The 14088-nt window shown below is 50.2% G+C and overlaps 1 protein-coding gene across 2 annotated transcripts in view; it reads left to right on the forward strand.

The window, feature by feature from the left end:
• Nucleotides 1-14088, forward strand: part of Adgra1 (adhesion G protein-coupled receptor A1) — a 43992-nt gene that overhangs the window by 12847 nt on the left and 17057 nt on the right. For both annotated transcript variants that reach the window (XM_006536203.4, NM_177469.3), the window contains 2 exons: nucleotides 716-839; nucleotides 5569-5714. In XM_006536203.4, the coding sequence (XP_006536266.1) occupies nucleotides 716-839; nucleotides 5569-5714 (270 nt within the window). The remainder of the gene's footprint in view (nucleotides 1-715; nucleotides 840-5568; nucleotides 5715-14088) is intronic.

Consider the following 14088-nt stretch of genomic DNA (forward strand, 5'->3'; position numbering starts at 1 on the left):
AGAGATTTCTTTAAGAAATTTATTTATTTTATGTATATGAGTACACCAGAAGAGGGCATCAGATCGCATTACAGATGGTTGTGAGCCACCATGTGGTGCCTGGGAATTGAACTCAGGACCTCTGGAAGAGCAGCCAGTGCTCTTAACCACTGAGCCACCTCCCCAACCCCCTTCAGCAGAGAATTTGAGAAGCACACCCAGACCGCAGAAGCTGTAGGATGAGACTTAGACAGGTACACAACCATGATGGAGTCAGAGTCATAGGCTGAACAATGCTGGCCCTGCCCTGGCTAGCTAGGCAGAACTGAGACATGCTGGTGAAATTATCATAACCAAAGTCAATCAGACATCTACGAGAGAGAGAGAGAGAGAGAGAGAGAGAGAGAGAGAGAGAGAGAGAGAGAGAGAGAGAGAGAGAAGTGGTCCCAGGAATTATGGGCGTGACTTCCCCCTCTGAGACCCCAGACAAGCCTGTCTCTGTCAAATGGGCGTAGGGGGGTAGAAACTGCAAAAGCCTTTGCAAGCGTTGCTTCTGTGAAAACCTGCTGAAGTGGACAAGGCTCAGTTCTCTACCTTTCTCATGGTCTGCTCCTTCGGATGGGTTCCTCCCAGTCCTGCTGAGGGCCTACTGTTCCCACCATGGACTTCAAGGGTGGTATTTCCAGGCTCTTCTCTGAACCGCTGGTTTTTAATGTGAAACCTCTGCTTCCCACAGTGCCATCCGGATAAGCCGGAAAGGCCGGCACGCACTCCTCAACTTCTGCTTCCACGCCGCTCTGACCTTCACCGTGTTTGCTGGTGGCATCAATCGCACCCAACACCCCATCCTGTGCCAAGCAGTGAGTGTTGCCTTCCTGATGCTATAGGGGGAAAAAGTGTGCATGACAGCTTTCTTATCACAGCAGAAACGTATGCTAATTTGCTTATAAAGTAATACCTTAGTGCTTGTTCAGCTGTTGCTCCCGGGGAGACTGAGGCTTCTATAGTGACTCTATATGCTAATCCCACTCCATCTGAAGCAGGCTGTTTGGCCCAACATTTGGCCATATGAAATAATTTTATTTTTCCCTAGAGTCTAAGGACTAGTGGGCCACATACCTAGACAGCTACTGTCCAGCAAATGTTGATCTTCACAAGAATGGGGACATGATGCCTCTGCCAAAAAAAAAAAAACAAAAAAAAAAAAAAACAAAAAAAAAACCAGCAAGGCAGGACCCAGGGGTGGGATGAGTGAGACCTTCCAGTGCTGACCTCACCCTGCCAGCAGACCCGCCAGCCATAGCTACCAGCAGCAGCAGAGGCTCTATCCCCACATGAACCAGGAAGAGCATCCCAGGCATCTCTGTTCTCTTAGGGAAAGGGGGCTTTGAAACACTCAGCATGGAAAAGAATAGCTCAAATCACAAGGCAGACCACCTTCACACGTGGCCTGGTTTGAGCATCTTAAACTGGGAAACAGACAGGATCTGTGGCCCGCGGCTAAGATGATGCCAGAGAGACTCCTTCCAAAGCCAAGCCCAGGACCGTCCTTTGGGGTTGTGGCTCTGGATCAAGAAAACGAGCCAACTGATTCTCCAGCAAGGAGACTTATGTTTGTCCTGCTCCACACCTAAGCTCTAAGAGTGAGCACAGGCAGGGACCCAGAGCAGCTTACTAAAAAGCTTGGTGGTTTCTGTCATTTCATGGCTAACATCTTCCCTGCACCATGGGTCCTCACATATCCCTAACTGTTGCAAATTCAGCAAATAGCTATTGGCAGCTGCAGAAATGACTCCAGCCAACCTGAGGACCTCATGACCCACATTAATGACAATAACCACATTATCAGTTCCCCAGCCTCTCCTATGACGTGTCCCTCCTGCTTGGATAGCTAGCTGCAGGTGAGGCTTATCCTGAGGACCCATGGGTAATCCGCTATTCCCAGAACAGCCTGGCTCACAGGACACACCCTCCCACCTCCCTGGTTCCCATCCAGACCCACCCAGTTCATGCAGACTTAAACTGTCTCAGCTACTGCTACTTTGTTTCCCACACTGAAGCCCAGAATGCTCTGGGAGCATGACACCCACACCTGAAAGACACAACCCATGCTCTGGTCCCCTGGGCACCATATATATGTGACTATGTGACATATCAAACCCCAGGAAGACAGGCCCCTACCCTGGCCTGGAATAGACTATCAGAAGAGGAAGTGTCACATGCCTGAATGGAAGAGAAGACAGTTTCCTCCATTGCTGCCTCTGTTAAGCTGGAAATAGCCACATCGAGGGCTAGGAAATCCCACTCTCTCCTGCTATAAAAGCTTGCCCAGAAGCCAAAAAGGCAATTGAGTGGGCCGTTATCTTTATGTCTTCACTCTGCCACCAAGTGCTGCGCAGCTGGGGCCTGCTGGCCACGCAGTCATTGGAATCATAAAATCCAGCACTGACCCCAGGCTCAGGCCAACCCTATGAAGCCCCAGAGATCCAGGCACCCATGGCATTCCAGAATTCCACTGGGGCAGCACCTGGAAGAGAGATTTGGTAGGTGGGGACAAATGGACCTGGAAATACCCTCCAAGCTAAGATCTATAAGGGCCGTGCTCCGATGAGAAGTCCTTAGTAACTGGGACTCCAGATAAAGGACAGGTCCCGTGTGCTGGAGTACGGTGGACTGCAGAAAACACACCTCCTAGTCTCCGGTGGCTTTTCCTGAAATGGCCAGCCCCTATTCATCCCTTGCTTTTTGACTCACTCAAGGCCCTGAACTAATGTCTCAAGGGCAAGCCAGGTATCGGCAGTGTTAACGGTGTGGGACCAATTGAAACCCATCTGCCAGGCTATGCTGGGGGGGAAGTTGTAGACAGCAGACTAAGGACCAAAAAGCCACGTGTCCTGTTAGTTTTGTGGAGACCCAGAACTGCTGCTGCAAGGACAGGGGAGTCGAGGAGAGCTCAGGGGAAACAAGAGCTAAAGGAGACCCAGGTCCCACAAAGCACTCCAGGTAGCAATCTCCACCACACTAGGACATTTTTAAATGCCTCTGTGCCTGTGCACAGAAGTGAAGGTGTCTATTGCTTCTGAGGCCTCCCTGAGCCAGAAGCCAGGCTGGTTTTAATCAGCAGCCTGGCGGGTCAGAAGCTAGCCCACCTCACTCATCACGACAGCTCCCCTACCTCACCTGCTAAGAGGGAGATACCTGAGAGGAGCAAGCTAAAAATTAGATCACTGAAAGCTAGATGTGTCCCCCACTTTGATCAGCAACCAAGTGGCTGAGTACAGGAGTCCCAGCCCCTCCCCACCCAAGCTCAGCATCATCAGAACAGCCAGGAGAAGTGGTCCAGAGCTCTGGATGGCTGGCGAGAACAGACAGTTGTCATAGCAACAGAAAGATGACCGTGAGTCTCATTAAAGTACTAAGTGACATCATAAACAAAGCAGACGGCTGCTGTTAGTCCCACATAATGAATGTACGTCAGTGCTGGCCCTGGGTCCGGAAGCAAGGGAGGGTGTCCTGCCTGCTTCTTCCTCTCAATAGCACATGCTGTCTGGAAGCCAATCGGCATCCCTTGACCTCCCTATGTGTTCTGCCTCAAGTTGGTGTTTAAGAGACAAAGCCTGCCTTTGTACACTTTCTGCTCCCTGATCATACAGCCTGGATGAGACTCAGCTTAAGGGAGAAAACAGCCAGGCCTCCCCTCCATCTCTCCTCCCAGCTGTGCCCCCACCCACCTCAAGGCCCTGAACTAATGTCTCAAGGGCAAAAGTCAGGCGCCCTTCTGAGGATGAGTCTGACATTTCTGTCTGTCTATGACAGTGACAGCCACGCTGCAGACCTTTCTTCAAGCCGTGCCTACCTCCCCTTTTCTGTTTGCCTTTACATTGAACTCTTAGATGGCAAGCAGCTCTTGCCACCCAGGTCCGAGGCCTCCTACTCTCATCCAGGAGAGGTGATCCCAGTGTGGCTGGACCCTATCTCACCTGAGCATCAGCAAAGCCAAGAGAAAGCTGAACTCACAGGACATGCTGTGCTGTACCCACAAAGCCATCTGAAACCATAAACAGCTCTTCAATCTCTCCAACCCCCACCCCACCCCAAATCCTCATCAATTATTATAGCATTTTCTCATAAGTAAAAATTGAACTCTAGATTCGATAAATCATTATAATCGTGCGATGTTAGCTTTATTCAGGAAATCTCTGTATTCCTTAAACATTTATGTCCTTTCCGATTATAGCAATATTTTACTTGCCATTTCAAAATGTCAGGTTAGTACCTCAAAGGTAGCCTTATTTTATGGAATCAGATGGAGATGAAGCAGTGCAGAATGCGTAATTAGCTAGCGTAAAAGTGCTGGCTGGGACTAGCTCCAGCGGCTGTTTCCATAGCAATGAGTCACTGTGACGTGCAAGGGTGGGTTATCAGAGCCTCATCCCTGAGGTGCCTTTCCTTAAATTCAGTGCCTTGGTGAATATATGAGGGGAGCCCTGCTGTGCAGCTGTGCCTGCCTTCCACTTGGGGGGTCCAGAGTGGGGCCAGGGTTCACAGATAGGTGTGTACATCAGAGCCCGTACATAAAGATGACATAGACTTCCTACAGAGGAGGATCTAGTAGGCAACCCCACAAGCTTCTCACAGGTCCACATACACAGCAAATAGCTGGACAGTGTAAGAGTCTCAGCTGCCTCTGGCTCCTTCCCTACCTGTCCTCCTCCTGGTCTCACTGTTTTTATTGTCCCCAAAGAGCTACAGAGTAGCTGTCAGGGTTCTGTATACTCACAGCCCAGAAAGTTAGGACTGCACCCAAGGAGTCTGCTGTGCATGCTGGGGCAGGTGGCTGGGGCAGGTGGCTGGGACAGGTGGCTGGGGCAGGTGGCTGGAGGAGGTGGCTGGAGGAGGTGGCTGGAGGAGGTGGCTGGAGCAGGTGGCTGGAGGAGGTGGCTGGAGGAGGTGGCTGGAGGAGGTGGCTGGGGCAGGTGGCTGGAGGAAGTGGCTGGAGGAGGTGGCTAGAGGAGGTGGCTGGAGGAGGTGGCTGGAGGAGGTGGCTGGGGCAGGTGGCTGGGGCAGGTGGCTGGGGCAGGTGGCTGGAGGAGGTGGCTGGAGGAGGTGGCTGGGGCAGGTGGCTGGAGGAGGTGGCTGGAGCAGGTGGCTGGAGGAGGTGGCTGGAGGAGGTGGCTGGAGCAGGTGGCTGGAGGAGGTGGCTGGAGGAGGTGGCTGGAGCAGGTGGCTGGAGGAGGTGGCTGGAGGAGGTGGCTGGAGGAGGTGGCTGGGGCAGGTGGCTGGGGCAGGTGGCTGGGGCAGGTGGCTGGGGCAGGTGGCTGGGGTAGGTGGCTGGAGCAGGTGGCTGGGGCAGGTGGCTGGGGCAGGTGGCTGGAGGAGGTGGCTGGGGCAGGTGGCTGGAGGAGGTGGCTGGGACAGGTGGCTGGAGGAGGTGGCTGGAGGAGGTGGCTGGGGCAGGTGGCTGGAGGAGGTAGCTAGAGGAGGTGGCTGGAGGAGGTGGCTGGGGCAGGTGGCTGGAGGAGGTGGCTGGGGCAGGTGGCTGGAGGAGGTGGCTGGAGGAGGTGGCTGGTTGACATTCTCTCCTCCCAGGTGGGCATTGCTCTGCACTATTCCACGCTTTCTACCATGCTGTGGATCGGTGTGACTGCTAGGAACATCTACAAACAGGTGACCAAGAAGGCCCTGCCATGTCCTGGAGCAGACCAGCCACCGTACCCTAAGCAGCCCTTGCTCAGGTATCCAAAACGATTCATGGGCCCCTCCACCACCTGAGCCCAAGAAACCCATGACACCCAGACATACCTTTCATGTGTCCTGTAAACCTTCTTCACCAGGTTCCAGGCTGGAGATGATCTGGTCTGTATAAGTGACTTGAGGGCTGCACAGAGCTAGGAGGTGGCACAGTGAGAGGGGCGGAGCCTGGGGGCAGGAATTGGGAGCCACTGTGCTGAATATGGGAACCAGGAGTAACATGGGTTAGTAGAGCAAAGTCCTGAGGTAAGTGGGTCCAGTCATGGGCGTAAGGCTAATACAGGGACTTATTATTATATGTAATAATATGTCATTGTACATAATATATATAATACAGGTAGGCCTGGGAGACTTGAGAAGCAGACTGCTCATGATATCTCTGGCTGGAGATTAGCTGGTCTGAGGACTTGTGTATCTATGCAACATGGGCAACACTGAGCTGCCCAGCTACTGACAGAAGGCCCTCCATGCCTCCTGGTGACCACACATGGGGACTGGGCATTCGTGGCTTTGGTTTACTTCTGGTCTCAGTGGCGCTAAGGCACCTGCTTGAAGCTAATAGAAAAATCTTTGCACATTCTAGCATTAACTTCATAGCCACTGTGCACTGGCATGTCGGGACCCTATGGAGTAAGAAGGAGGCTTTGCTCAAGCTATGTCTACTACCCCCTTTCCTCGGAGAGAATTCTCAGTAGACTTGGAACCGTGGAACCCCATGCTGGAAACAGCCCTTGAGAGCAAACACAGCAGGATGTCTGCTCCTCTCTTTCCAGAGTCAGAGACAGAGAAAACACAAGACTAGCCCATCTAGGAGGTGCCAGGAGCCCTCTCGTTTCCCTTGAGAAACAGCTGTGCTGCAAAGCTATTGAAAGTTACTTTAGATGAGAACATGCCTGTAACCATAGTAGACAGCAGTCACCAATACGAGCCCCATCTCTCTGTTACTTGCTCAAGACCAAACCCCCAACACTGTAGTCAATTGAAACCAGACTCAAGATTAGCCTGCTTAGGAGGCCTTGGGCATAGGTGCCATCCTCCATGAAGCAGGCTTTGCCTGTCCTGTAGGCCACTGAGGTTCCACAAGTGCCCTTCTTGGTCATTCAGGACCTGATGTGCTAGGATGGCTCATGGCACTAGGACCCCAGCATCCCTTGGTCATTGGCATGTCTGACCCCTCCTGTCTTCCCCAGCTCCTTTCTCCATGGCTAGCTTTGGGTTTGGTATGCATACCTTCTTGTATACCATATGCACCTTCTATATACCTATGTAGGTACATGCCCATACACATGGGAATACTCAGGCACAGGTACATAGCCCCTGTAGATACATGCTGTCCACATCCGTATGCATGCATTTGCATGCCCTCGACAGGTTCACTCTTTGCAGGTTAATGTCATTTGAAAGTTCAGGGATTATAAGGGGTGTCGGCTTCATTCCCCACTAAAGGCTTGCTTCCCTCTCCTGATTCCTGACCTGGCCTGGGGCTGGTAAGGGAATTGCTGTGCCCGACCCTTCTCAGAGAGACTAGAGGATAAGGAGAGGGAAGGGGAAACCTTTTATCTCAGACCTCATGATGGCCCTCTGACACCTGATCTGGGTTGTTAACTTGACTGAATTGAGAGATTCCTGAGACCAGAAAGGTACTTCTGGGTCTGTCCATGAGGATCTTTCCAGAGATGACGAATACGTGAGGCAGTGAAGGCAAAGGACAGGCCCACCTTGAATGAGGGCAGCAGCATACCAGGCTGGGGCCCGGATGGAATGCAGTGAGAAAGGGGGATAAGCAGCCAGCATGCACAAACTTCACACTTCCTGAGAGGGTACGACTACTCTGGCCACCATGGCCCATGGACACCAGACTCCATCTTCTTTAGACACACTCACGCCAGATAGATAGTTTTCAAATACAACAATCTTAACTATAGACATACATGCATTTATCCTATTGCTTCTGTTATTCTAGAGAACAGTGACTAATTCACCATCCATCTCTGGCCTGGCAGCCTCTAACACGCCCCCCTTGATCCAGCACATCACTCAGGTGTCTCTTCCTGCCACACCACAATGGACATCCCTCTGGATTTGCATCCTGCCCTGATCCCCTAAGGCATAAGTGCAGATGCACATCCGCTGAAATTAGTTCCAGAATCCCAGGAATGTCGAAGTCCCTGGAAAGAACCCTCAAGATGCCCACCAGGTACATGCCCTGCTTCACTGCTCTCTGGACATAATACCTGAACACTGCTTCTCACCACACCCTGAGCTACCACAGGTAGAAGAACTAAATCCCATGTGTGTGGCTGTGAACTCTGTTTCCATTGTGCAAAGGCCATGTGGCCAGCCTAGCCTGCAGGTTTCCAGGAAGAGGTACTAAGAGAACTCCCCACATGAGCTTCCGGGGGAGCCCCGGACACACAGTAGGAGCTTTCCACATTTACAGCAACACTGCAATCTCCGTGCCTAAATACACTCCCTGTTCAGCTCTGAGGAGACACACTCACCTTGGGGGAACTTTGAAGAAAAATAGAGCCACAGAAGGTTCCCAGCACTTGGGCAGTGTGTAGTGAATAAGCCTGCGGTGTTCATGCTAGGTGCTACGCAGGCTGTGTCATCAGCTGGTAACATGAGCTTAGACAGCTCTGACACCCGAGAGCCTCCACGTGTGCGTTAGGATTGTTTCAAGGAAAGAAAGGGATCCATGGAGGCCTAGCAGAGAGCAGCTGAGTGGGTCTCATTGCCAAGGTTAAAACCAAGTATTTGCTTCTCAACCATGATGGAGGATGGTGGTTTCCATGACAACAACAAAAAAAAAAATCTAGACTTTCAGCGAGGATTCTGTGACTTTTAAATAGTGATTCACCTGGTCTCGTCTCCCCTTACTCTCAAGATGTACATTTGTGCACATTGGTACACATGCATGCACACGCGCGTGCGCGCACACACATACACACACACACACACACACACACACACACACACATTAACACAGAGAGAAGATTAAGGGGCCTACTGAGCAACAAATGAGCAGCCAAGCCCTCAGAGAGCGACCTCTGGGTATGTGGAGAAGCAGCAACTGAGGTCTCTTCCTCAACAGTAGCATGTCTTAAAGAAGGCATGTCCAGCACTGCTGCCCACAGGATCCTGCCTGGGGCCACACAAGTGGATGCTCAGACAGGAGCTTATGTCCCAGAGGCCAAAACCCCATGAAGGCACAGGTCAAGCACCCACACACATGCTCATAGTTCTGGGCCAAAGATGAAGAGCACTGGCCTTGGGACGTCTGTCCTGTCATTTCAGTTTATCCTGCAGTATGAATGACGTGACCTGCAGAGCAGGGAGCATTCCAAGGCTACCACGCAGCCTCCTTTCCATGTATGGAAATCTTCGATTTCCCCAGGACCCCCTATAGTTCACAACACAGAAGTCTTGGACTTCCTTGTTTACATTTTTCTTTAAGTTCTTTTTTTTTTCATTTTAAATATTAATATAGCCAGCTGTGGCGGCTCCTGCCTATACTACCAGCCCTCAGGAGGCTAGAGCGGGGATTACCACACATTCCGAACCAACAGAGAGGACAGAGTACGACCTTGTCTCAAAAACAAAAACAAAAACATACTATAAATTGAGATTTTTCTTTGGGGTTTTGTTGTTGTTTTTGTTTTGTTTTGTTTTTCGAGACAGGGTTTCTCTGTATAGCCCTGGCTATCCTGGAGCTCACTTTGTAGACCAGGCTGGCCTCGAACTCAGAAATCCGCCTGCCTCTGCCTTCCGAGTGCTGGAATTAAAGGCGTGTGCCACCACGCCCGGCTGAGGTTTTTCTTAATTTTCATTGCTAATCACCCAGTGCTTGCCTATAGAAATACAAGTTCCAAAGGTTTCTGGTTAATTTCCGAGAGCTGTGTGCATGTAATGGTTATGGCACTCTTGCCTAGGGACAGAGTTGCTTCTCCCGTGCCCTTCTGAATGCCCGTCTTTCCTTCTGTCTGGCTAACTGCTCTGGCCCAACATCCGAGTCAGTCTTGGCCTTGTTTCTTTTCTTAGTGCCAAGTAAGAAGCAGCCTTTGGTGTGCCCTCCTCCCCTCTCTCTGGTTTGTCATCTCTGCTCTGTCCTTCCTTCTGTGGGAAGAGGTTTGGTTTGTCCTTCTTCCTTCTTCCTAACCATGTGAGCTTGGGGGGGGGGGTTAATTCTTAATTAAAATAGCTGCTTCATAGCTGTGCGTTTTCTTGTGTGGGGGGTTGCCACAGTATTCCCAAAGGAATACCGTGTGGTTTGTCATTCATCTGAAAATAGTTTATAGTTTTCCTCGGGATTCCTTTCCTGGTCCTTGGTTACTTCAGAGTGTGCGGTTTTACTTTCACTGATCATTAGATATTGGAAAACAGGAGGAAAAAACTGTAAACATATAGAGGGTTTTGTTGTTGTTGTTGTTTTGGTGGTGGTGGTGGTGTTTTAGTGATAATTAGAATGAAGAAATTCCCAGCTTGGTGATGGGGATTGTGGGGGTGGGGGGACGTTTCAGCTGCTCAGACTCTGTGGAGAGATCTTTGCTACAGCCCAAAGACAACGCTCATTTCTTTATCATATTTAGAAAATTCTATGTGTGTCCATTGGCTCTGGGACCAGGGAGAGGGGCAGAGAGTAGGCAGAGAGAAGGTGATTGTACGTCTTACCTCCCAGGTAAGTCTAGGCTGTGCCTGGACTAGTCACTACTTGCTTTCTTGGAGTAGGAAGGGGAGAGTGGGCTGTGGAACTGTGTTGTTTTGGGCTCAGTGGGAGCTTACAGCCTCTAGAGAGTGCCAGGGGTCGAATACCCTGAACAGAAGTCACCCAGACATCATACAGCAGGCCCAGAGCCTTGATAGTAGCCTCTGGCACAGACGCAGCTATAAATCTAGTGGGGAGACCCATCCTTAGTCCCATCTCAAGCCTCTGTCGGTTAAGAAACACTTGTAGCCAAGAAAAACGTTAGAGAAGCCAGGAGCGGAGCATCTCAAGAAAGAGACTCTTCCAACCTCAGCTAGGGAACTGGGGGTCTCTAACCAAGACAGTCTGGCTTTGCCATTGAGGAAAGGGTGACATTGAAGAGGCCTTAGCACGTGGGCAAAATGGGACACACCAGAGGGAAGCTGGTTTGGGAGAAGGAGGGTGAGAGAGATCGGGGGAGCCTGAGGAAAAGCTGAGCTGCCTGACTGAGAGGGATAGCAGGATTGGGCATTGCCTACCCAACCCATGGGAGATGCTGCACCAGCAATGCAGGCACATACACAGGGCCTCTGATGATGTGGGAACACCTAGCACAGCCGAACATCATAGCCACAGCTCTCACAATTAACATCCTGCATTCTAGTTTACTACACTGTGGCCAGATCCACAGCCAAGCACACTGAAAGCATGGCTGGCTCACAACGGTGCAACTCCCACTCCCCACCCCAACCCCACACAAAAGTAAATACCTAATACGGCCTCCTCTAAGAGGCCACCGTAGAGTGCAAAGGGGACTGCAGGCACAGGCCTTTCCCACAGTCTACTTGGAATTCTCCCCTCACAGGACCAAGATTCCCCACAATCTCCATATGAGACCAGAATTCTATCCCCAGTGTCCACATCCTCCAAAGGTGTCCCCAGCCATGTTTACATGGAAACAGAAACTCATCCACAAAATGTTCACATGAGACCAAGATCTCCCCATGTGTCCATATGAAGCCAGACCCTCCTCCTCGGGATTCACATGGAGCCAGAACCAACCCCCTCACATCAACATGCAACTATAACCTACCCTCTGAATCCAAATGGAACCAAGATTTCCCCTGTGGTGTGTGTGCATGCACAGATAAACACACACATACACACAAATACACACACACATACACACAAATAAACACACACATACACACAAATAAACACACACATACACACAAATACACACACACAAATACACACATACCCACCCCTCATCAGTTAATTGCCCAGCACCCGTGGGGAACAACACCAAGCCCTCCCTCCATCCCACATGGGAACAGGACACCTCCCCTTTCCCATCATCCACACGGGGCCTCTTCATTTATCAGAGGCTGGCATCAAGTCCTACTCATAAATACTGGCACTCTTAGTGGCCTTTCATCAGGGTCTACTGTACATTTATTGACTTCTCCTTCCATAAATCTCCTCTAGTCTGAGTTGGATACGTTGAAGGAATACCATGTGTAACTTACCCTTGTGAATCCTGAGGGACCATGAGGGTCACTCCTCCTTGTGAGTTTCAAAGCCCCACAGTCACATGTCATCAACAACAAGCCAGGACTTGGAATTCCAAAGCAGCCACTATCATGAAATGGTACCTCTGCACAGAAGGGCACACGACAGAGCCTACAAGTGCAGAAGACCCATTAACTAGAGTCAGTGAGAATCAGGAGCAGGTATCTATTGTGCAACTTTTCCTGGGACAGTATTAACAAAGGTCCCTTCATCGCAGGTAGGACACCAACAGACCAAAGAAACAATTCCACTGTGGCTTAAGCCTAATGAATCAACAAGCTTATTGGGGTCACTTGCAGAATAATAAGTAGGGGTTACTTACTGGAGTATGGGTGACTCATAGGCAAGTATGTCACTGAAACCCACCCAAGAATGAGTGAGGACTCAGAAGAGAACAGGGTTATCTGTAGAGCACTCTGAACAACTGGAAGTCAGTTCAGCCCATAAGACGTCTCCCCAAGCAATTGCTGCTTACATAGCCTGTAAATCTTCTAAGTTGCAGGAACTTCCTGAGCCTTGCAAATTTTGTTTACTTCCTAAGTTTTAAGACCCTTCCTCTAACCTCCAGTAGGAAATGTTTCAATTCAGAGAAAATAGGTAGCAATCATGTCTTAGATTTTCCTGGGGTCTCTGGCCCATTTTTTTCCTCCAACAGTTAAATAAATTCTGTCTCCATCTAGGAAAGCTGACATTCATGCTTCACTCTTTTTGTTTGTTTGTTTTTTGAGACATGGTTTCTCTGTATAGCCCTGGCTGTCCTGGAACTCACTTTGTAGACCAGGCTGGCCTCGAACTCAGAAATCCGCCTGCCTCTGCCTCCCGAGTGCTGGGATTTAAGAAGTGTGACACCATGCCCTGCTCATGCTTCACTCTTAAAATTCTTTCTGGGTCTAGTATCTGAACACAGCCTTGAGTCCCTCCCACACTTAGGAGACATACTGCTGCCTGGCATATACAATGTTACTCCCATAAACAGCCTTGGAAGGCTGGTTCTGCGGGCTCTTTGCTGGGCATAAAATAGCCCTAAGTAGACCACACCAGAATCCAGACTCCAGCTAAGAGAAGGTTGCCAGAGCTACCCTCATAGAACACCAGAGGATAACAACTCCTGCACAGGGTGTACACCCTCCAGTGAAGACTGGCAGGACTCCTCATCTCTGGCTACATGACTATACAGGGCCTGCCTGCCTAGGAAGTTGCTTCAATCATCTGTCTTTGAAGATGTTGAGAAAGGTGAAGTAGAAAGATTTGGAGTAAGAAATATGTAAACAAGCAAACAACAAAGCCAAGTGTGGATACTATCCCCTGGGCTGAGCTTTCTTACACCAAGTAGGGACATAGTTAGCCCCCCACTTCTGGGAAATCAAGACACTGAAAACTACTTAAGAGCCTAATTCCGTGTAACCTTAGTCAACCAACTTCTCTGTTCATGTCCTCTGTTAAGCTACACCATCTGAATATCACAGGTAGGACTCCTGGACAGAACAGCAGTCAGTCCTGAGCACATGATTAGATTCTATTCAACCACGCTGTCAAGTTATACCTTAGTGGGATGGTGGCTAGTTTCATAGACCAGGCCTGCTGGCCACCTCAGATACCACTCTCCCAGTCCTGACATCTACCCTCATTCTGAGATGGTCTCTGTGGACTCATCTTGCCACATTTTCTCTACCCTCCATCAACCTAAAGGAAGCCATTTCTGGGGCCCGGAGAATGTCTTGGGGTGGTTTGTACCTGCTCAGGAGCTAGCTAGCTACGTGTAATAACACCCTAAGTGCCCAGTCAGTTTTGCCTCTTCTCATGGCTTCTCCCTCACTAGTGTCCATTATGGTAAACCCACCAGTGGTTTTTCTGTTTAGAAGAAAATTCCCAGCAGCCACAAGAAGATTACAGTCAACTTCAAGAGCCAGCTTTGAGAAATGTCATTTGTTTCCTCCCATATAATGAGGACAACTTTGCTGAAGCCCCAGGGGCAGATATGTTAATAGAATAGCTTACTGGGACCCTCATCCAGGAACCCCTTCTTGGGCAACAGTAGCAAATTCTGAAAGATACCATGGGTTTCTAATGTTCTTATGTCTAAGTGTCAGCCAGGGTTGATC

Source organism: Mus musculus, chromosome 7, assembly GCF_000001635.26.
Source record: "Mus musculus strain C57BL/6J chromosome 7, GRCm38.p6 C57BL/6J".
Lineage (NCBI taxonomy): Eukaryota > Metazoa > Chordata > Mammalia > Rodentia > Muridae > Mus > Mus musculus.